The sequence below is a fragment of the Bombyx mori genome, chromosome 15 (genome assembly GCF_030269925.1).
Source record: "Bombyx mori chromosome 15, ASM3026992v2".
NCBI classification, from domain to species: domain Eukaryota; kingdom Metazoa; phylum Arthropoda; class Insecta; order Lepidoptera; family Bombycidae; genus Bombyx; species Bombyx mori.
The window spans coordinates 5,408,342-5,431,129 of NC_085121.1; the positions used below are offsets into that span (position 1 = coordinate 5,408,342).

The 22,788-nt window shown below is 39.1% G+C and overlaps 2 protein-coding genes and 2 long non-coding RNA genes across 4 annotated transcripts; 2 read left to right on the top strand and 2 right to left on the bottom strand.

Annotated features, from left to right (window-relative positions):
- Positions 1–685: 685 nt before the first annotated feature.
- Positions 686–2,590, top strand: LOC732905 (surfeit 5; the record flags this gene model as incomplete). The annotated part of the gene is given in 3 exon segments (NM_001046906.1): positions 686–1,006; positions 1,132–1,233; positions 2,027–2,590. Coding segments are annotated over 3 exon segments (417 nt in total). The 3' UTR covers positions 2,245–2,590.
- A 1,849-nt stretch (positions 2,591–4,439) lies between these two features.
- LOC110385628 (uncharacterized) lies at positions 4,440–10,670 on the bottom strand. Its single transcript, XR_009974970.1, has 2 exons — positions 9,722–10,670; positions 4,440–7,776 (listed from the first exon to the last, which is right to left on the bottom strand). It is a non-coding gene; the product is annotated as an uncharacterized LOC110385628 (long non-coding RNA).
- Positions 10,671–12,528: 1,858 nt separating this feature from the next.
- Positions 12,529–15,880, bottom strand: LOC101737782 (NADH dehydrogenase [ubiquinone] 1 beta subcomplex subunit 8, mitochondrial). Its single transcript, XM_004928550.4, has 3 exons — positions 15,510–15,880; positions 15,219–15,436; positions 12,529–12,825 (listed from the first exon to the last, which is right to left on the bottom strand). Exons 1-3 carry the CDS (start codon positions 15,643–15,645, stop codon positions 12,613–12,615), a joined length of 567 nt encoding a protein of 188 aa, XP_004928607.1. The 5' UTR covers positions 15,646–15,880; the 3' UTR covers positions 12,529–12,612.
- Positions 15,881–19,762: 3,882 nt separating this feature from the next.
- Positions 19,763–22,787, top strand: LOC119629607 (uncharacterized). The gene is made up of 5 exons (XR_005245568.2): positions 19,763–20,173; positions 20,314–20,564; positions 20,714–20,900; positions 21,232–21,363; positions 21,441–22,787. It is a non-coding gene; the product is annotated as an uncharacterized LOC119629607 (long non-coding RNA).
- Position 22,788: the final 1 nt, after the last annotated feature.

The following is a 22,788-nucleotide window of genomic DNA, read 5'->3' on the forward strand; positions in this document are numbered from 1 at the left end:
TACTTTCTTGGTATATTACAACGGTTAATAAACTTGGCATTAATTAGGCATTTTTTACTACAGACTTTGGCAGGATTTGGCAGGTTTTCAACGAAAGTAAGGCAGAATCTATAGTTAAGAAATGGTCACACTGTATGGCACTTTTTGAAAATTTTTCTCCAAAAAAAAAATGAAAATAGCAAACTCCCAAAAAAAATATTTGAAAACAGCGACTTTTTGGCGGGAACGCGATGAGTGAAGTTGTGTGATTTGTTTTATTTTTGTCTATTTTGTGTTTCTTCAGATTTAAGTGTGTAATAACGGTGGTTTATTAACTGTTTAATATCTGTGAAAGTGCACAAATGTGGAAAATAAAACAAAGCCGTTAGAAGTAACTTCTCGGGATCCTCCAAAAAGTCCACTGAAAAAATCTCAGTAAATGACCACCATTTGACTGATATTATTTTTCATCCAATATCATCTATTTTCCTTTAGTTTCATCCCAGTTGATTAATGTCTCAAATTAATCATCTTCGTTTCATTTCATTTCACTCCACTTTATCATTCTTCATAAAAATAAGAATAAAAACTAAAATAAGACATGACTTAAAGGTCTTAGTTACCAGGTCTTAAAATCCCTTAAAAAAGTATATAGAAAATAGCAAATAGCCGACTTTTCGTTATGTTCTTTGGATAAGTTCATGTTATTTGATGTTATTATTTCTAATTTCTCATCTTGGTAGGTACATTCTACTCTTGTTGTGTACTAAATTGCACCACACAGTTACTAATTTTGTGTACAAAAAGTAAAGTAACTTTAGGGTTGAGTTGTTTTGTTACATCTCTATTGTAGACTGCCGAAAATATAACAAAAAGTGATACGAATGAATTAAAAGCTACGCCAGTTTAAGCAACAAAGAACAAACCAACATGCAGCGGAGTCTACCTCAGAATAAAGAAGCACTTCTTAAATCGTACACTACAAGATTAAAAGAAGATGTCAAAAGCATGTTAGAGAATTTTGAAGGTAAATAGTATTTGTTTTATAGAACAGAAGGTACCATTGATAAACATACCTAATTTTTTTAACAAGTTTACCGACAAACGAATCTTATCATTTATGATAAAACTATCTTAAATTTATTGTTGCAGAAATAATAAAATTGGCAAAAGTAGAGAATGAATCTCAATTAAACAGAATGACGCAAATAGAACAAGACACATTTGAAATGCAAGTCAGGGCTGCTAATATAGGTAATATTATACTTTAATATAGGTAATATTATACAACAAATGTTCACGATTGATTTCCACTGTGAAGGAATAACATCTTGTAATAAAAATGAAACCTGTAAAGTTATAATTTTGTGTAATTACTGGTGGTAGGACCTCTTGTGAGTCCGTGCGGGTGGGTGCCACCACCCTGCCTATTTCTGCTGTGAAGCAGTAATGCGTTTCGGTTTGAAGGGTGGGGCAGTCGTTGTAACTATATGTGAGACCTTGGAAATTATATCTCAAGGTGGGTGGCGCATTTACGTTGTGGATGTCTATGGGCTCCAGTAACCACTTAACACCAGTTGGGCTGTGAGATCGTCCACCCACCTAAGAAAAAAGAAAAAAAAAAACTGACTACACTAACACTAAATGCATTAATGAAGAAATTTTTTGATTCATAATCTGAAAAAAATAAGAAATCTCATTAATGCGCAAATCTTATTAATGCCGCTTCATAGGATAAATTCTTATAACACAGTAATGCTTAACTATAAATTGCTATTTTTATGAATTGTTTTAAGAATTAAACCTTTTTGTATTCAAAAAACTCATAAAACTTAACTTACTTTTCTTGGCTTAATAAAGTTATGCAATGAAAGAAGCCACATATATAATATTTATGAATATTAATATAATCAAATTTTATAGTAATGGTAAAAGTTCTGCCAACGTAAGGGGTGCTCCAAAATTGATAATTATTTTCTTGTTGAATGTATAAAATGGAATAGGATTGCAACAATTTTAATAAAAATAATGTTAATATTAATTTCAGTCAGAGCTGGAGAATCACTTATGAAACTAGTATCAGATATTAAACAGTATTTAATTCTCAATGACTTTCCATCAGTCAATGAAGCCATTACCCAAAATTCAAAATTGTTTCGTACAAAACAACAAGAGTGTGACCAGAAATTAATGTCTTTACGGGATGATATTGCAGCAGATTTATATGATTTAGAAGATGAATATTTTACCAGTATTTATAAGTAAATGTTAATTTTTTATATAAGCGAAATGTTCTTGAAAGTGAATCCTTTATTTAATTAGTTCTGTATGTACTTAAAATTAATGATCACTGTAAATACCAAATCTGTCTGTGTTGTTTACCAACAATAAAATATAAGTTTGTATTGCATTATTGAAACTAGTTGTAGCATAAATACTGATCTTAAAATTTAAATTGAGGTATTGATACATCATACAAGCTATAACATGACACAATGTGAACTAGTAGTAGTATAATTATAAACATACATATTATAATAAAAGAGATTGTAAACATTTTAATTATTATGACTTATTTTGTATAAGCATAAATAAAATGATCCATTAAGTTTAAAAGTAAACGTTTCATTAACTTAATATAATAAAACCTATACTATGTTCCAATCATTGACATTTAATTTGAATATAATAGTAGCTGGGACTGAATTAAATATAATAATTTTCACTACCCAGTTATTCTGAAGTATAGTAACCGGCAAACTTCTTGAGCAAATGACCTTGACTGCGCAGAACCGAATTTTAGATCACTTTGGTGGTGAGGGTGAGGCGCGACGGCAGGGGAAATCGTATCGAGCGCGTTATTGGTAGATCAGTCGAACCTTGCGTCCCGCACCGCGCCCTTGTTCCGCTTGCTCCCAAAAGTACGCTTGCGTATAGTGAAAAGTCTATCGTTATTAATCGTTAAGTTATTTGTTATAATTGCTTGTTGACTTTGTTGCCATTGCTATTTGTCGAGGGTTTGTTGATTTTTTATAAAAAATACACTATGCAGTGACAAACTGGTGTAGTATTCAAAAGAAAGGGTAGAAAAATTGTGTACGACGTATATTGCTTCATTATAAAACAGGGGAAGAATGATATGGAAAAAGTAAAACAGACTTCGGAAGCAACAAAAACATCAGTGAGTACTGTTAGGTGCATTATTAACGAAGCTAAAGGCTCTGGCTTGCTCGCCGTGTTTCGGACTCCAGGTAAGAAAAGACCAGGGAAGAAGAAAGTTACCGGAATGGATAGTTTCATTCAATCTGTGATAAAAAAGATGTATTCATAATAACTACATAACAAGCAGCGAAACTCCGTACCGTAGAAAGGCTTCGAAAAATTTAAAGAAGATATAAATTTTAATGGCTCGAAATGAAGTTTACGACGAATTATGAAAGAGCTAAGCTTCAGATGGAATAAAAAACAGAAAATAATCGGAAGCTGGTAATTGAAAAAAGTTACATTCGATTACTATGAATCGAATATCTTCAAAAAATAATTAATTATAGACAAAAAAGAAGACCGAACCGACCGAGTTATAAACTACACCGATGAGCACTATGTCGACTCATCACGATGATAGCGACTCTGGTGATAAAAACAGTGACGATGATGATGGTCAAGATTATGATAACGAAAAAAAATTTACAAATACTAGCTTCGCTTCAACTGAACCAAGACCTGGCAACAGCTCTAGTTTTTACTTAATAGAAGGAATATCTATTTTACGCCAAGATTCAATTATTAAAATTATTAACCTATATTTTTGTTGATGTTCTAATAAATATATAAATAAATACATATGTTGATTTTAATAATTTAATTGCATTATGACGCAGAGTAAATAATGTTTTTGCACGTGAGTGTACCATGCGCGAACTTACCCCCACTACCTCAACAAATGCTCAAGAAGTTTTCCGGCTATTATACCCAATACACAACAGCATAATGTTACTTTCTAATAAATACCTGCATCTTAATCTAATGTCCTTATATTATTTTTAGATTTTTACTTTTTTTGTATAAGGAATTTGGCTCCAACGCCGTTGGCATTGATTTTACATTTTGATTAAATTAAATGATACAGGAAATGAAAATAAGCTGAACATATGTGGTACCTAATCTAGCAGTTATCTTAAAATAAAAAATGTAAAGTTTTGTTGTTTCTGTTCGTTTAGAGTCTAAACTTTAGACCAAACAAACCATATTTGAATTGTTTTGCTTTGTTTGTGGTTGGAACATTCCAAACATTCTTTACCCGTGCTCACTTAAATGTAGATTTTGTAAATAAAACAAATTTTAGTAGCTAGGTATCAGCCGCGCCAATAAAGAAACGAATCGAAAATAGCGTCTAATGTCTATTACTGTCCATGTACCTGCACTGACAGTGGTAGGGTCAACAAATAAAAAGAAAGATAGAAAGAAAAAAATGTTTATTGTAAAAAAATTAAAAAAATGAGAATATACTTTACTTTACTTTGGTGCCCTGGCAGAGGGGGACGTCTCTCATTTGGGATGCAACTTGCGTAGACACTTTTGCTGCCAGTCATCTAACAGCCTGGCCACGGGACATTCGCCGATACGAATATTCGCGCGGTGCGAACGGCGAAGCGTCTAGCGACTAAAACAAGCGCATAGAAATGTACCTAACAAGCCACGCGCACCGGCGACCGGCGAAGCGACCGGCGAAATGTACCGAGCGAATCGCGCGATGCGGCGGGCGAGCAAAACAAATGCATGAATACGGACGGCGCGAGCCACGGAGTCGAGCGGTAGTCGCGGCGAATAGTACAGTGATTAAATGAGTTTAGTTGTTTTCGCCGCGAAAAATGAACGCCGAAATTTTTATATTTTTTATTTTATATTTTTAAAGTCGTCGTGGCCTAACGGACGTCCGGTGCAATCGTGTTGAGCGATGCACCGGTGTTCGAATATCAGGCGGGTACCAATTTTTGTAATGAAATACGTACTCAACAAATGTTCACGATTGATTTCCACGGTGAAAGAATAACATCGTGTAATAAAAATGAAATCCTCAAAATTATAATTTGCGTAATTACTGGTGGTAGGACCTCTTGTGAGTCCACACGGGTGGGTACTACCACCCTGCCTATTTCTGCCGTGAAGTAGTAATGCGTTTCGGTTTGAAGGGTGAGGCAGCCATTATAACTATACTTGAGACCTTAGAACTTATATCTCAAGGTGGGTGGCGCATTTACGTTGTGGATGTCTATGGGCTCCATCAACCACTTAACACAAGGTGGGCTGTGAGCTCGTCCACCCATCTAAGCAATAAAAAAAAAAAATTGCTGAAATACTAGCTAGACCAGCTATTTGGAAGTCTAGCCACCCAAAGTATTTCTCGTACTTCTTGTGGAATTCTCCATCTTTAGGTATACTCCGATTCTTATTCAAATCATGTACTTCACAATATTTTCCAAATAATAGGTCCTGAACCAAAAAGCTATTAATTTGTAAGCAATATCGAGATAATTTCGATATAGACATTTCGCTGTCGGACTTCCTTACTAGTCGCGGCGGCGAACGTGAGTACCCGTGGCCTGCAAACGGTGCTGCGCGAATGGTCGCCTCGTCCACCGCTTCGCTGTTCGCACCGCCGATCCCCGTGGCCAGGCCGTAAGTCGCACAACTCGAACGACCGGCGCGGCTGCCAAGCTTGCCGCCCATAAAAAAAGGGAAAAATACACGCCCCTTATCAATAAATGTATTTTTGTGCCGTTGGCTTTTGAGACGTCGGTTGGTTGTTGGGGCGCAGAAGCGAAAAGTTTTTTTGTCGACGTAAGCCGGAGACTGAAGGAGAAAGGTTTTGACCCCCGCTCCGGGTTGTTCCTGGTGCAGAGGCTGTCCACTGCTATCCAGCGCGGCAACGCGACTGGTGTAATGGGTACCTTTGCATCTGGCACGACCGGGGGCGGTCTTTTTGACCGAGAATGGGAATTTACATTTTAACAGCTATTGATTGTAATAATAGTGGAGAATAATAAGTAATGGAGACTTGGTGTCTCAGGAAAATAGGACGCAAAAAGATCGATGCCTTTGAAAAGTGGTGTTGGAAAAAGCTGCTACTCATTCCTTGGACAGCTATGAGAACCAATGTCTCCATCCTCGAAGAGCTCAAGGTCACCAAGCGCCTGCTGACTACGAGTTGCGAGTCTCCGAATGGGGTGAATTGAACTTGGTTCAATTCAACCCGTCAAAGACGCAAGTTTGCACGTTCACTGCGAAGAAGGACCCCTTTGTCATGGCGCCGCAATTCCAAGGAGTATCCCTGCAAACTTCCGGGAGTATCGGGATACTTGGGGTCGACATTTCGAGCGATGTCCAATTTCGGAGTCATTTGGAAGGCAAAGCCAAGTTGACGTCCAAAATGCTGGGAGTCCTCAACAGAGCGAAGCGGTACTTCACGCCTGGACAAAGACTTTTGCTCTATAAAGCACAAGTCCGGCCTCGCGTGGAGTACTGCTCCCATCTCTGGGCCGGGGCTCCCAAATACCAGCTTCGTTCATTTGACTCCATACAGCGGAGGGTCGTTCGGATTGTCGGTAATCCCATTTTCACGGATCGTTTGGAACCTCTGGGTCTGCGGAGGGACTTCGGTTCCCTCTGTATTTTGTACCGCATGTTCCATGGGGAGTGCTCTGAGGAATTGTTCGAGATGATACCAACGTCTCGTTTTTACCATCGCACCGCCCGCCACCGGAGTAGAGTTCATCCATACTACCTGGAGCCACTGCGGTCATCCACAGTGCGTTTCCAGAGGTCTTTTTTGCCACGTACCATCCGGCTATGGAATAAGCTCCCCTCCACGGTGTTTCTCGAACGCTATGACATGTCCTTCTTCAAATGAGGCTTGTGGAGAGTATGAGGCAGTAGGCAGCGGCTTGGCTCTGCTCCTGGCATTGCTGAAGTCCATGGGCGACGGTAACCACTTACCATCAGGTGGGCCGTACGCTCGTCTGCATACAAAGGCAATAAAAAAAAAAATTTAAGTCGCAATTGTATGGGGGTAATCGGAGCACTTCATGCCCATGTGATTTTAACAACTCGTCCACAACATAACGTTTTTGTGGTAATTCTTTTCTCAACTGTGTCAGGAGCTCTGCTTTTGTGCATTCTTCTTCGAATGTGATGTTGTGTTTTCTCATAAAAGTTTTGATATCCGCTTTGCGGGTAGCCGATGATAGCGCTTTTTCAATTTGCATCGAATAATACGACGCGTTGTCCATTACTAGTATGGATGATGGTGGCAGGTTGGGTATTAATTTTTCGTTTAAATATTTCCAACTTTTTTTTTCCATTCATTATTTCGTTATTGTAATCGCCTTTCTTTGATTTTATTTTAAAAAGCAAATCAACACCGGGCACAATTCCGTACTCGCTGCCTGCGTGAACAATTATCCACCTTTGACCAGGACTATAATTTTTTCTAACTCCTTTGTCCCTAGAGCTCTGCCAGCATTTGCTCACCGCGTAGTGAATATGGATCCAACTCTCGTCCACACTACAGTTTTTTTATTGGCCCTTTTAATTTAATTTAATTTTAATTTAAATCCTTTTTGGCTGCTGCCAATATCTTGTTCAGCGTTGGAAGCTTCCGCACATCATAGATTGAATTGACAATACTGCCTATCGCACAGATGTCAAAAGTGTCAATTGGAACTCTGGTGCTATTTTGACCACGTTTTCCTTTGCTCGGAGTACGAATCCTCGTTTTCGTCTGCTCAGCTAATTTGCCTGAAAACATAATTAATTTACAATAATTACATAGATAGATTACGCGTTTATTCACTGATACTAAGGAATTGATTATTATTAGTAATAGGCGGCATAGCGAGAGCTTTACCTATTCATATGTAACGAAAAAACATAAAAAATGAATTTTATTTATTTAAATTTTAATAGTTTCGTCTCAAAAAGTAAATATTTCCTCAAAATAAACTTAATGCCATCGAACTCCAGACATCATTTCCCATCTGCCTGCATAACTCCTTAGTGCCAGTTCGTGGGCAGGGGTAGGTTCTGAACCTCTCCGGAAGGGAACCGACGGCGCAGTGCCACCATTGTGCAGACCGCGACGAGGAAGACAGCGCAACACACAGTGGCGCGTTGCTCTGGATTCGACGAGCAACGCGCCGCCCTCGTCGCGGTCATAGGAGAGGACCTCTCGCTGTCGCGCGTCGTGGCTACGATGCTCGGCAGCGAGACCTCCTGAAAGGCGATGCTCGACTTCTGCGAGTCCACCATATCGCAGAAGGAGGCGGCGGAACGACAGAGGGAGAGCTCTTCCCTTTCCGCACCGATCCGTCGCAGTCGAGCCGGGTGCCGGAGAAGGGAAGTCGTCGTTTTGAAGTCGCCGTGGCCTAAAATAAGACGTTCGGTGCATTCGTATGTAGTGATGCACCGGTGTTCGATTCCCCAAGGCGGGTACCAATTTTTCTAATGAAATACGTACTCCACAAATTATTCACGATTGGCTTCCACGGTGAAGGAATAACATCGTGTAATAAAAATCAAACCTGCAAAATTATAATTTGCGTAATCACTGGTGGTAGGACCTCTTGGGAGTCCGCACGGTTAGGTACCACCACCCCGCCTATTTCCGCCGTGAAGCAGCAATGCGTTTCGGTTCGAAGGGTGGGGTAGCCGTTGTAACAATACTTGAGACCTTAGAACTTGTATCTCGAGGAGGGTGGCGCATTTACGTTGTAGATGTCTATGGGCTCCAGTAACCACTTAACACCAGGTGGGCTGTGAGCTCGTCCATCCATCTAAGCAATAAAAAAAAAACTGGAATACGCCCGTACGTCCCAGCCCCTGTAGATGGCGGCTTACCTCCGGTGAAGGTCAAGGGGCGACCTGAGGGGGGTAGAGGCCGCGCAGCGCGCTACCAGCGCTCTAGCGCGCTGCCAAGGAGATACGAAAGAGCGACCGGTTGGCGGTGTATCGCGTCCCGACCCGGCAGGCTGGTTCTGGTCTAGCGGGGTATTCCGAGACACCAGCGGCACCGTCTGGGTGGCCTGACGGGTTCCCGTACCGAGACGACCGACGTTTCAGAACCTTCGATTCGCTTCGAAGGCTCCGTCGGCTGGGCGTCCTTGGGGTGAGCCGCGCTGTCTGGTTGTAGTGTTGACCGCGGTAACCCCCCTACCTCATCCGGGTTCTGACCTCGAAGGGGATCGGACGCTTGGGTGAAGAGTGCAGGGGAGTCGGGTAGGCTCTAAAATAGCTTGGACCCGCGGTCTGTTCACAACACCTTGCAGATCGTTGAGTCCCACATACCCTTCATGCCCAATAGGCGCGGGGACCTCGTAGGAGGTTCGGCCACGGCCCGGAAAAAAAAACTCTAGAGAACGCAACCTAGCGTAAAAATCGCCTTGCCCAGAGGTTATGAACAGGTTTTGTGTGCAAAATGTGACCGTTTTTTCTCTCAAAAGTCAACTTCATACTCAATTATACCTGATTTGACACATGTCAATGTCAGAGTTTTTTTACCCACTCAATCGACGGTTAAAAAGTTACAACGGAGGCTCGGAACGACCGAGTGGTGACCACCGATGTAAAAATTACCTGTCACTGAGGTTTGGAACGGCCATAGGGCAAAATGTTGCGCACCCTGGTTGCATTCTCCTGCGGTTCGGAACGTAGCCCAGGATTTTAAATCGAACACGAAATAGCTTACCTTCTTTTTTTATCTTCACAATTGTGCTTACTGATAATCCCGTGGCCATGGCAGCACGATCATTACTATACTCGAATGGATGATACCGCTCGAGATTATTTTCCTCTTCAAAGTATTTAATAACGATATACACGATTTCGCGTGCATCACTGTGAAGGACTTTTCCTCGTTTGTGAGAGGCCATAATATTTACTACACGTGGCACAAAAAATCGATAACAATAACAACGAAATAACGAACAAATGCAACAAATAACAACAGAATTTGAGAGAAAACAGAGCGCGTCGAGACAGTGTCAGAAGACAGAACAAAGTCAGAAATGATATTTTTTTGCATGCAGTACGCGCCGTGTGCGACTAAAGATAGCAATAGTTTAGAGCGAGAGCGCATGATCGCCGCCGCCATTTTATATTCGATTCCTTATTGCCGCGGCTTGTTTATGCTGGATTAGTATAGCTACATAGTTTAAATATAGACAAGTCTCTCTTCCATTAAAACTAGAAAAATAAGATAGTAAGATTATTTTATCAGTCTCCCATTAGATATTTAATTCAATTAAATACCTAATAAAAAAAAATTATTGCCCTTGTAGGCAGACGAGCATACGGCCCACCTGATGGTGAGTGGTTACCGTCGCCCATGGACTTCAGCAATGCCAGGGGCAGAGCCAAGCCGCTGCCTACCGCTTAATACTCTCCACAAGCCTCGTTTGAAGAAGGACATGTCATAGCGCTCGGGAAACACCGTGGAGGGGAGCTCATTCCATAGCTGGACGGTACGTGGCAAAAAAGTCCTGTTGAGGACTCCCAGCATTTTAGACGCCAACTTGGCTTTGCCTTCCAAATGACTCCGAAACTGGACAACGCTCGAAATGTCGATCCGAAGTATCCCAATACTCTCGGAAGGTTGCAGGGATACTCCTTGGAATTGCGGCGCCATGGCAAAGGGGTCCTTCTTCGCAGTGAACGCGCAAACTTGTGTCTTTAACGGGTTGAATTGAACCAAGTTCAATTCCCCCCATTTGGAGACTCGCCCCAGAGAGTTCTCCACTTCAGACACAAGTTTTGATCGTCTCTCTTGCACCACGCTCCGAGAGAGACTCTGATGGCCGATATATCGCGCATCCCCCGTGCTGTCATCCGCATAGCAATGCATGCCATCAATAGACAGCACGTCATTGATATACAGGATGAAAAGCGTGGGGGAGAGCACCGAACCTTGTGGAACGCCAGCGTTAATGGTCATGGTATCAGAGCAGTCACCGTCTACAATGACCGTGATGCTCCGCCCATCCAAAAAGCTAGCGATCCACTTGCAGAGACCCTCGGGGATTCCGTAAGATGGTAGCTTCAACAGAAGTGCTACAAGAAGATCGCCAGCTGAGTGACCGTGACGGAAACCGTACTGTCGGTCACTGATCAGCTGGCGATCTTCAAGATAATTCAGGAGTTGTGTATTTATTATTCGCTCTATCACCTTAGAAAGCAAGGAAGTTATCGCGATAGGCCTATAGCTCGATGGGTCCGACCGGTCACCTTTCTTGGGGATAGGGTGGACGTGGGCGGTCTTCCATGAAGACGGAACCCTGTTAGCGCAATAAGAGAGGCGATACAAGCGCGTTAGCGCAAGCGTCAGCTCAGGGGCGCACGTTTTCAGAACCACTGCAGGGATGCCATCTGGCCCACTCGACTTATGGACGTCCAGGAATCGTAGTTCCCGCCTGACTGCACACTGTGTAAAACAGATCTCCGGCAGGGAACTCACACCGGGGGATGTTCGGTGGTGTGGCACCCCCGTCGTCCACAGTCGAGTTCGAGGCGAAGAGTTTGACCAGAAGGTCAGCCTTCTCTTTCTCACTATGGGCCAGACTGTCATCGGACTTGCGTAGTGGTGGGAGACTAGACCTGCAAAAGTTTCCTTCTGCAGCTTTGGCGAGCGACCAAAAAGCACGTCTTCCAGAGGGATAGCTCTTCAGTCGTCCGCCAATTCTAGCAACGTGCTACGATTTCGCCCTGGCAATAACCTTCTTGTAGGACCTGGAAGCGGCGTTATATTTCCGCCTTTCCTCTGAGATAATTCAATTAAATACCTAATATTTAATTCAATTAAATACCTAATATTTAATTCAATTAAATACCTAATATTTAATTCAATTAAATACCTAATATTTAATTCAATTAAATACCTAACATTTAATTCAATTAAATACCTAATATTTAATTCAATTAAATACCTAATATTTAATTCAATTAAATACCTAATATTTAATTCAATTAAATACCTAATATTTAATTCAATTAAATACCTAATCAAGCTCATTAATACTTAAAACTTTTATGCTGGTATCATTCTCAGAGAGCTCAGTGTGCTTAGTGCGAGTTTTTTAACGTTCTCGATAGCGTAAAAGTTAGCTCATATTTGTATAGAATGGGATCGTTTGTCTACGTTTGCCGCTAGGGGCACTGTTCCAACTGCATACAAAATTGGGTTAACTTTTACGCTATCGAGAACGTTAAAAAACTCGCACTAAGTATACTGATGTCTTCAGTGATTACTAGCTACCTATTTATGACTTCCACGGGAAGAAATGAATGGTGCTATTGTAGGTCCGGATAACAATTAAATGTGTGTATGTGCATGCATGCAATTAAATGTAAACATGTGTATGTTAATGATACACTTTGAGCCAAGTGTTTGTTTCGAGAAATCACTCAAAAATCGGTTTGTGTTTTAGTTGGGCACATATTTATTTCATAAGCATGGATGTACATTAGCAGAACGATGACTAAGTAATAAAATGCATTAAATTTTTCCATTTAAAATTTTTATTTATCTCATAAACAGCAACAAAAGTAACTACATAATTTAATTGAGTCATCACTAGAAAATCATTAATTTGGGCTGAACAAGTAATGAACACCCTGCCCAGGAATCTGCTTGGCTGTAACTGGTCTTCCAATTTTATAGTCTTCTAAAAACACCATTAGAAGAGCAAATCCTCCTAGAGTACCCAAAAACCAAGTCCATTGATGCAGCAGTGAAAATCTTCGCCTTATGCTAATGTCACAGCGATCTCCACCAAATATTTCTGCAGTAGCGTGCAACTAAAGAATAAAATATTATTGTAAAAATATCACATTTATACATATATCACAAGAATTATATGCATTGACCATTTTGAAAAACATTTTGAGGAATAGAAGCAATAAAAAAAAAGAATAGAATTGCTGACTGAAAACCAATTTTTGATGAGAAATCTTTAATTACATTTTTAATAAAATATGTTTGACCTTTGTTTGTCCTCCAATAATATAATTATTAATTTTATTCAATCTTAAACATACTTTACCCTATATTTTTAAATACTCTGTGTATGAATGAAATGTCAATTTTGGATCTTTCCTAATTTCAACTCAAAGCATATAGGTATGTTTATAGCATTCATGATGCCAACACCTTTAAACAGTATTGGCATATTCTAATAACTATTAAAAATATCTGCACAGAATATTTAAAAAAAATTATCTTAAATCGGTCTATATTTGATTGTAATGATAAATAAAGGATTGGAAAACATGGATTTCATTATTTCTGGAAGTTTGCAGGAAGCTCTAAGACAACTGAGAAAAATCCTGTATGGCCAGTGCATTTGTGTCAAGTCGTGCAGTTGTAGCAAGTGCTGAGGTTTTTACCATTATTTTATAAGTAAATGAACACAATTTATGTTTACAACTATCAGAATTCTACAAATATCAAATTATTATAGAGTGCCAGATGAATAATATATTTGATTCTTGTAAATCACAGTTTAGATTGTAAGCAATTGTTACACAAAATTATCTTAAGTAAACACTGCTTTTTCTTCTTTATTCATTTGAAGTTAAGGCAGATAGATATATATTTTCTCGACCGGCCTCTCTTCTGAATAGAGGTTCGGTCTGCCGATGCCCCGGGTCAGCGGTCCGCGCTCCACGCGGCGGTGCGTATTGGTGGACGCCTGAGATCGCGCTCCTCCGAGAGGAGTGCGTGCGGGCACGCCGCCTAAGCGCCCGCCATCGCCGTCGCCACCTTCGCGATGCGTACTTCGCGGAGGTAGCGCCCCGCCTGCATTCAGACTGCCGTCAGAAGTAAGAGGCATTGCGGCGGGCCATCGGCGAGGCCAAATCTCAGAGTATGAAGACGCTCGACCAGGATCCTTGGCTGCGCCCGTACCAAACGGTCCGCGAGAAATTGCAGCCGTGGGCGCTCCCGGTGATAGAGCGTCTCTAACCTCGACAGCTGCGGGAGATTGTCTCCGGGCTGTTTCCGCGGATGGAGAGGGATTTCAAGCCCCCCTCCATGGGCGCGCCGCCACGCGGTGACGTGAGCGGTGATGCCTCTGCTGAGGTGGCCCTCTGAGCATCTTAGAGGAGGAGATTCGTGCAGCCGTGTCGAGGATGCGGAGGAAGGGTTACGACCTTGTAGAAGGTTCAGCTTCTTTTTTTTTATCGCTTAGATGGGTGGACGAGCTCACAGCCCACCTGATATTAAGTGGTTACTGGAGCCCATAGACATCTACAACGTAAATGCGCCACCCACCTCGAGATATAAGTTCTAAGGTCTCAGTATAGTTACAACGGCTGCCCCACCCTTCAAACCGAAACGCATTACGGCTTCACGGCAGAAATAGGCGGGGCAGTGGTACCTACCCGTGCGGACCCCCAAGAGGTCCTGCCACCAGTAATTACGCAAATTCTAATTTTGTGGGTTTGATTTTTATTACACGAAGTTATTCCTTCAACATGGAAGTCAATCGTGAACAATGGCTAACTATATTTCGTTAGAAAAATTGGTACCCGCCTGCGGGATTCGAACATCGGTGCATCGGTCAACACAAATGCACCGGACGTCTTATCCTTTAGGCCACGACGACTTCAGCTCCTAGCCCGAATAAAAAAATGAAAAAAAAGATAGATATAATATATATAACTTAAATAAGTTAGGTGCGACGAAACATATATCCTGATAGATTTATTTCTTTTAAAATATCTGATCAGGATCTACTCTTAATTAACAAGTAATAGCTGCTGATTTACCATTAAAATAAATAAATAATTTAGGCTAGTAAAATATTGTGACTTTTAATTTTTCTATTACTTGTGTGTGTTAGTTGTGTGTTTTTATTATATTTTAAGCAAAGGTAAAAAATATTGCATGTTTGCTTTCAGAAGATGTTATTTAGAAATGTAGTAACTTTTTGTAAAACTCAATATTAATGACACGGAATACTTCTGCACTAGTCAATTTTTACATTAAAGGATTCAGAACAATTGCATTTATCCTCCATCTATATTACTATAGATTGCAGATTAAATTTTAGTATTTTTGACTCAAAACAGTAAATTAGTTTGGTTATAGGGTATGCATTTGAATTATAAAAGCCCACAGTATAATTGATAATTCACATAATTGATACTATAGTAATCAAGTCAATGTTGTGATAATGTTGGAGACGTACCGGTTCATTGAAATTCCTCTTCAATTCCGGGTTATCATAAGGATAATGAGGATCCTTGGAGTCCTCACCAATATCAGGTAGCTTCGGATAATCACCATAGCCCATATCTTCAGGATAGGGAGTATACTCCTCTACAGTCATTCCATATTTTTTAGCTGCTGCAGCCCGTTCTTCTGGTGTTTTAGGATAAGGACCAGGTTGGTACTGGTAATTCCAATCTGAAAAACAAGAAATGACGTAACACCTGTACAGTACAAAATTGTGTCTAAAGTAATGAATACGAAGGCTTACGATTCCTAGTGGCATTGCAAAACAGAGCTGCCGTTTTTCTTATGGATTGAGAGTTGTTGAACAGAGCTCTTTTCAGTAACGAAGACATCTTTACATTTAGAAACATATAACCATAGACAATACACTTAGAAGACATACAACCTCTCAAATATTAAGTGTATATAATCTATGCATACAACTTAAGTATTATCTATGCATATAACTAGCACCTATTTTTTATTTAATGGGTTTTATTTTTAAATTTAGTTATTAGGTTTCGTTATTAGGTAGGTTTAGTTATCTATGATTTCATTTAGGTGTAGAACTTTTCACGTCTATCTGTTGTTTTACTTTTTAACTCATGACAGGCTTTTACATTACCGTAACTATCTATCTTATATCGTTCCGCCTACCAACGTCCACTACTGGACACAGGCCTCCTCTAACGGACGTTTTCAATAACCTATCTATCCGTAGTTTCGGTTACTGAAGATAGACAAATCTGTATTTTTGTCCTTGCTTGCGTTTCAATAACCTATCGACGACGAAATCTGTCGATAGGAGGACGGATAGCCTACTAAAGATAGAACGTTCAGACATATCGTGCTTACTCCCGATTCAATACGAGTTTTAAGTAACTCTCCGATACTCGACGCTCCTAGTAAGGGCATCTTCATCTCAATTGATTAATTTGATTGACAAATTATTCAACTTCATTTTATTTCCCTAAAGATCATTTCTTATGAATCAGTGAATGCATAAGATTAGGCCGTATACCTTCGCCTTTCCAGTAGGAAAAATGGAACTAGTACCGTACTCCAAACAAACGTCCACAGTGTAAACGTCATCTACAGGGCTCTGTAAATTTGGCCCCCCTTTTTTTGATTTTCGGTTTTTTTTTCAGTTATTTGTTCGTCGTTTGTTCGTTAATGTTCGAATGTAAAAATTGTTTGTTCGTCTTTTGTTCATTTTAATCAATTATCGTTTGTTCGACGACTATTGGTGATTGTTCGATCTTATAAACAATTAAATTCCCAATTATTAATTATTTTACATTAATGTAATAACGAAATACTTCACGAGATGGCGTTACAAAAAATCCCTTCCCAAAACTATAAAACCGTTGTGATTGTCTACTGAATAAATAATATTTATTCGTAGGTGATTGTTTAAGATGTTATGAATATTTCAGTTTTGATTTCAGCAAAATAACTTGAACTTTACTATTGAATTCCGAAAAAAAATCTAATTAAGGCTGAGTTAAGTTCAGCTTTTTATTTAAGCCTCTTACTGTAGTTTTTAAATTACATTAATGCGGATTGATGTTTCAAAGCTTTCAGATTTCAATTTTAAAATCTGAAATAATTAAGAACAGCGTCATCTACCGTTCACATTTGAAACATAATTTAATTCGGTTTAAATTTGTAAAAGTTTATGTTGATTATTATTACACTAATTAATTGAGCGTTTCATTAGCTTTTAAGCTGAGTGACTATTTATAATTTATTTTTATTCTATTGTCTATTTTTGTTAAGTAATAAATGAGCAAAAAATAATACTTAACAAAAAGATATTAAATCCGAACAAAAACAGTTTCACTGTAAAAAATTGCGCCAAGTCCACGTTTATAAAACTCATCTCAATAACATTTGCACTTTACAAAAAAAATAAGACTTCAATAACTTTCATTCTCTACAAAAAGATGTGAAATACAAAAAAATACCAAGAAACCGTCATAATGTTGAAAAAATTTCTTTCATATGAAATCTTTTTTATGAAATATGACATTATGAAACGAAATGAAGCTAATTAATTTAATATGAAATATGGCATGGCATGGCATGGCATGAAATGAAATGAAATGAATTGAAATGAGAAAAGATGATGTGATATGGGATATTTTAATGAAAAATGATAATATGGAGTGAAATTAAATGAAGAATTTGAGACATTAATCAACTGGAATGAAATTAGATGAAATGAGATGAAATGATATGAGATGAAATATAATCTCAGTAAAATGGTGGTCGTCTACTGAGATTTTTTCAGTGGACTTTTTGGAGGATCCCGAGAAGTTACGTCCAACGGCTTTGTTTTTTTTTTATTGCCTTTGTAGGCAGACGAGCATACGGCCCACCTGATGGTCAGTGGTTACCGTCGCCCATGGACTTCAGCAATGCCAGGGGCAGAGCCAAGCCGCTGCCTACCGTTTAATACTCTCCACAAGCCTCGTTTGAAGAAGGACATGTCATAGCGCTCGGGAAACACCGTGGAGGGGAGCTCATTCCATAGCCGGATGGTACGTGGCAAAAAGGACCTCTGGAAACGCACTGTAGATGACCGCAGTGGCTCCAGGTATATGGATGAACTCTACTCCGGTGGCGGGCGGTGCGATGGTAAAAACGAGATGCCGGTATCATCTCGAACAATTCCTCAGAGCACTCCCCATGGAACATACGGTACAAAATACAGAGGGAATCGAAGTCCCTCCGCAGACCCAGAGGTTCCAAACGATCCGTGAGAATGGGATTATCGACAATCCGAACGGCCCTCCTCTGTATGGAGTCAAATGGAAGAAGCTGGTATTTGGGAGTCCCGGCCCAGAGATGGGAGCAGCACTCCACGCGAGGCCGGACTTGTGCTTTGTAAAGCAAAAGCCTTTGTCCAGGCGTGAAGTACCGCTTCGCTCTGTTGAAGACTCCCAGCATTTTGGACGCCAACTTGGTTCTGCCTTCCAGATGACTCCGAAACTGGACATCACTCGAAATATCGACCCCAAGTATCCCAATACTTTCGGAAGGTTGCAGGGATACTCCTTGGAATGGCGGCGCCATGACAAAGGAGTCCTTCTCCGCAGTGAACGCGCAAATTTGTGCCTTTAACGGTTTGAATTGAATCAAGTTCAATTCACCCCATTTGGAGACTCGCCCCAGAGAGCTCTCTACTTCAGACACAAGTTTTGATCGTCTCTCTTGCACTACGCTCTGAGAGAGACTCTTATGGCCGATATATCGCGCATCCCCCGTGCTGTCATCCGCATAGCAATGCATGCCATCAATAGACAGCATGTCATTGATATACAAGATGAAAAGCGTGGGGGAGAGCACCGAACCTTGTGGAACGCCAGCGTTAATGGTCATGGTATCAGAACAGTCACCGTCTACAACGACCGTGATGCTCCACCTATCCAAAAAGCTAGCGATCCACTTTCAGAGACCCTCGGGGATTCCGTAAGATGGTAGCTTCGACAGAAGTGCCCTATGCCAGACCCTGTCGAAGGCCTTCGCGATATCAAGGCTCACAGCAAGAGCCTCGCCCTTGCTTTCCAAGGCTTCAGCCCACTTGTGAGTAAGGTATACAAGAAGATCGCCAGCTGAGCGACCGTGACGGAAGCCGTACTGTCGGTCACTGATCAGCTGGCGATCTTCAAGATACTTCAGGAGTTGTATATTTATTATTCGCTCCATCACCTTGGAAAGCAAGGAAGTTATCGCGATAGGCCTATAGCTCGATGGGTCCGACCGGTCATCCTTCTTGGGGATAGGGTGGACGTGGGCGGTCTTCCATGAAGACGGAACCCTGTTAGCGCAATAAGAAAAGCGATACAAACGCGTTAGCGCAGGCGTCAGCTCAGGGGCGCACGTTTTCAGAAACACTGCAGGGATGCATTGTTTCATTTTCCCACATTTGTGCACTTTCACAGATGCTAAACAGTTAATAAACCACCGTTATTACACATTTAAACCTAAAGAAACAATAAATATGTGGCGTTCAAGAACGCACCTTTTTATGATGCGTAAGCCGAAACGCACGAGATGTGGGAAAAGAATATAGTCTGTGCCACGGGACCTTTTTACCGCCAAATATTTAAAAACGTAAAAATAATTTATAATGTGTAATTTATAAATAACTAATGTAATATAATTACTTAGAATTGTTTATGCCGCTACAACAATAAAATTTATATTGTTCCAACTGTGGTGTTAATTACATAAAACACGACTTTACGGCGAAATAAAGAAGGGACTCTATATGAACTCCCTTAAATAGACAAAACAAAAGAAATCGCACAACTTGACACCTTGCGTTCCCGCCAAAAAGTCCGCGCAGAGATTATTAGATATACGGTACATATGATAGGTACCGTACCGTACCTGCTAAGTCTATGGTTAGAACAGACAAGGCTGTATGTGCTTAGATCCCCTAATAAGGAAAAATTGTACAAAAAAAAAGTCTATGGTTATTCTTACACCTATTAGCATAGATTATACACTTAATATATTTGAGATAGATGCGCAACTCTCATTTTTATTTTTGCTTTAGTTAGAGCCCGGCAGCTGTATCACGTATTTCGCAGACAATTAGCAGAAGACAAATATTGTGCAAATATTGCTGTCAACTGTCCATTTCGTATTACGGACTTACAACAAAAAAGCAGATCGCGGACCATCCCTAGTGCTGCCTCTGCAGAGCGATTTGTGAAACTTTAGTGCATTCTTTTCCATACAACTAACAACAACTGGCCTAAAGTCGGTATTACGGATGCTTTTGTCTGCCACACAACAGCAGATATCTAGCAATTTCGTTTGTCAAATTTGCGACACCTTTTGTATCTGGTGCTGAATTGTTGCTAACTATCTGCAAGTGTAAAATTTGTGAAATTAAATTATTTTAACTTGATTTAGGTAAGTGTAATTGGTTTAGATCTTTATTTGTGTTTGTATTTTCCATAGTATTAACATTAAATACCACGCTGGGCAATTTAAGTACATTAATAATGTTGAGGTTATAAAGTTTATTTTTTACAAATTAATATTTCTTCTAGGTATGTACTATGGACAGAGCTCAAATAATAAATGGGGCTTTGGAGTCTAAGGAACTTAGGTCGGATACATACGAATCAGTGCGTTTGCGACGCTGTCTTCGTGATCAAGCCTGACCCCTTAATCTATCGGAAAGTTTGTTCAGAACACATTACAGAATTTCGAAACATCAATATTTACAATTGTGCTCTGAATTAAAGCCGTTAATAACCTAGATCATCAAGACGAACAAGAATAGAAAGTAAAATGCAAGGTACTTATATATATTCAATTTAACATTATAATATGTGTAAATAATGAAGAAAATAAAAGATTCACAAAATCTTGTCTTCAAAAGTAGCATTGTTTTTTTGATTTCAGATTTATTCTTAACTAAATGTTTTAAATAACTTGTTTATACAGGTGTTAACAGCATTGCAAAATTTCATACCAGAAACCTGTGGGAATGAGCTTTTTGCATTTTGAGTTAAACTGTAGTAAATCCAATGCCATTAGGGAAGTGGCTATGGCATTAAACAATCTTCCAGTTTTATTGAAACATTTAAAGTTTCTGCAAACAGTACAATGGGTCACAAGTTATTAAAAATGGGTAAGTTAAATAATTATCTTATAGTATAGAGCACAAGAGTTCCACTGATTTTACAATTTCCACGAGTCAATCATATATATCAGTTATATTCTTGAAGCTTTATAACTATAGCTATATTTAGCTTTAGATAGCTATATTTTAAACAGAGTTCTGAGAAATGTCAATTCCTGGTGAAACTGGAAAGGCCTTCAGGCCACCATTAATCTTTCCTACATAATTTTTTTTTTAATTCAAAATTTGTCTTATTTTTATAGTACATAGATATTTCAACAATAATAATTTTGTGATTGAAAACATTATATAATAGTAAATAAATTTCTTTTCATTATAGGTTTTACAATAAATTTGGCTTTCCTGGGGTTTTGGGGTGTATAGATGGCACTCATTTGCACTTATCAGATCTTCTGTATATGAAGAAAGGTTTTAGAACCGCAAGCATTATCATTTCAAGAATGTGCAAATAGTAAGTATTTTGCTGAAGCCTATCATTCACAATAACAAACATTTGATAGTACTTATTTAAAGAATTACATTTTTCAGATCTGTGATAGTGATCTTAACATTTTAAGTATTGATGCAACATTTCATGATACATTTGTCTGGCTTATCACAACTGAATATGCCTATGCAGGACCTGCACCATAATAGTGAAAAAGTTTGGTTTTTAGGCAAGTAAAACATCATGAGCTCTGTCTCAGTAACCTGACTACAAAAATACTCAATCTAAAAGTATATTTAAAACTGGGAAGGCCGTTAATATATAGTACTACAGTAATGTTTATTGTCATACCAGGAACACTGTTGACCATTGTGAGTATTGAAAGCCAGTTGGAGATGCTTGTTGGTACATAGAGTACTGCATTATGATCATTATATGATGGCCAAGACCATAATTGTTAGCTTGTATTGCATAACATGGCAAACACACATGGGTTTCCAGTGCCCCAACTCTCTGACGAAGATGCTGAAATTGATGTTTCTTATCAAATTCATAACATTGTATTTTTTGGGAGAGAAGAGGAAACACAGCACTTAGCACCATGTCAACATTTAAGGGTGGTTCAATTGGATTGTGGAGAACAGACATTAAATTTAGTCCAACCTCTATATTCTAGTAATTTTATGTAGATATTTTTAAAACTGCTGTTCTTAATTATGTGAACTGAGAGGGCAAGAATAGCCTAATTATTTCTGCTTATAATTTTTTAATTGTGCTTAGTGGAAATATACATATTTCCTTAACATTTTTTTGTTTATAGTAAAGGATGGATTCATAACTATTTGAAAGCAAAATTGTGAGGTTGTTTTATATCTGTCGTGCTCAATTTGTTCTGTATCATTTTATCTTTATGTTAACCCCGTTTGTATGTTGTGTTGTTATATATATTATTGTATATACTGCTGTTTTAAATAATAGAATAGAATGAATAACAAATCGACTAGTAATTCATAATTCTTCTAGATTTTGTTGGATACTTACATGAATATTACTTACAAAATGAAAAACATAATTCATAATTTAGACAAAATGTGGATCAACCACCACTGATTTATGTTCATTGTGATAATAATAATAATATAAATATAAATATTTAACTGGTCCTGTGATAAGTTCGTAAAGAACTTGTGTTACAGGTACCAGATAACGGAAATAAATGTAAGATTTTTATTATACACATACATATATTTAATATACATCCATAACCCTGGAAAAGACATTTATATTTATCATACAAATATCTTCCCTGGGCGGGATTCGAACCCGCGACCCCCTTGTGTAGCGACCATGTCACTTACCACTACACCAGACGGCCGTTAGATACGTTTGGTAATTATTATTTTTGTGTAATTTTGTTTTATTTGAATAATAATTCTTAAATGAGGAAAT

Excerpts from the sequence above, each read along its gene's own strand:
- LOC101737782 (XM_004928550.4), bottom strand. The coding sequence starts at position 15,645 with ATGTCTTCTAAGTGTATTGTCTATGGTTATATGTTTCTAAATGTAAAG. Across the intron at positions 15,437-15,509 it reads TTGCAATGCCACTAGGAATC|ATTGGAATTACCAGTACCAA; the intron begins GTAAGCCTTCGT and ends CTTGTTTTTCAG. Across the intron at positions 12,826-15,218 it reads AGAGGAATTTCAATGAACCG|TTGCACGCTACTGCAGAAAT; the intron begins GTACGTCTCCAA and ends TTTATTCTTTAG.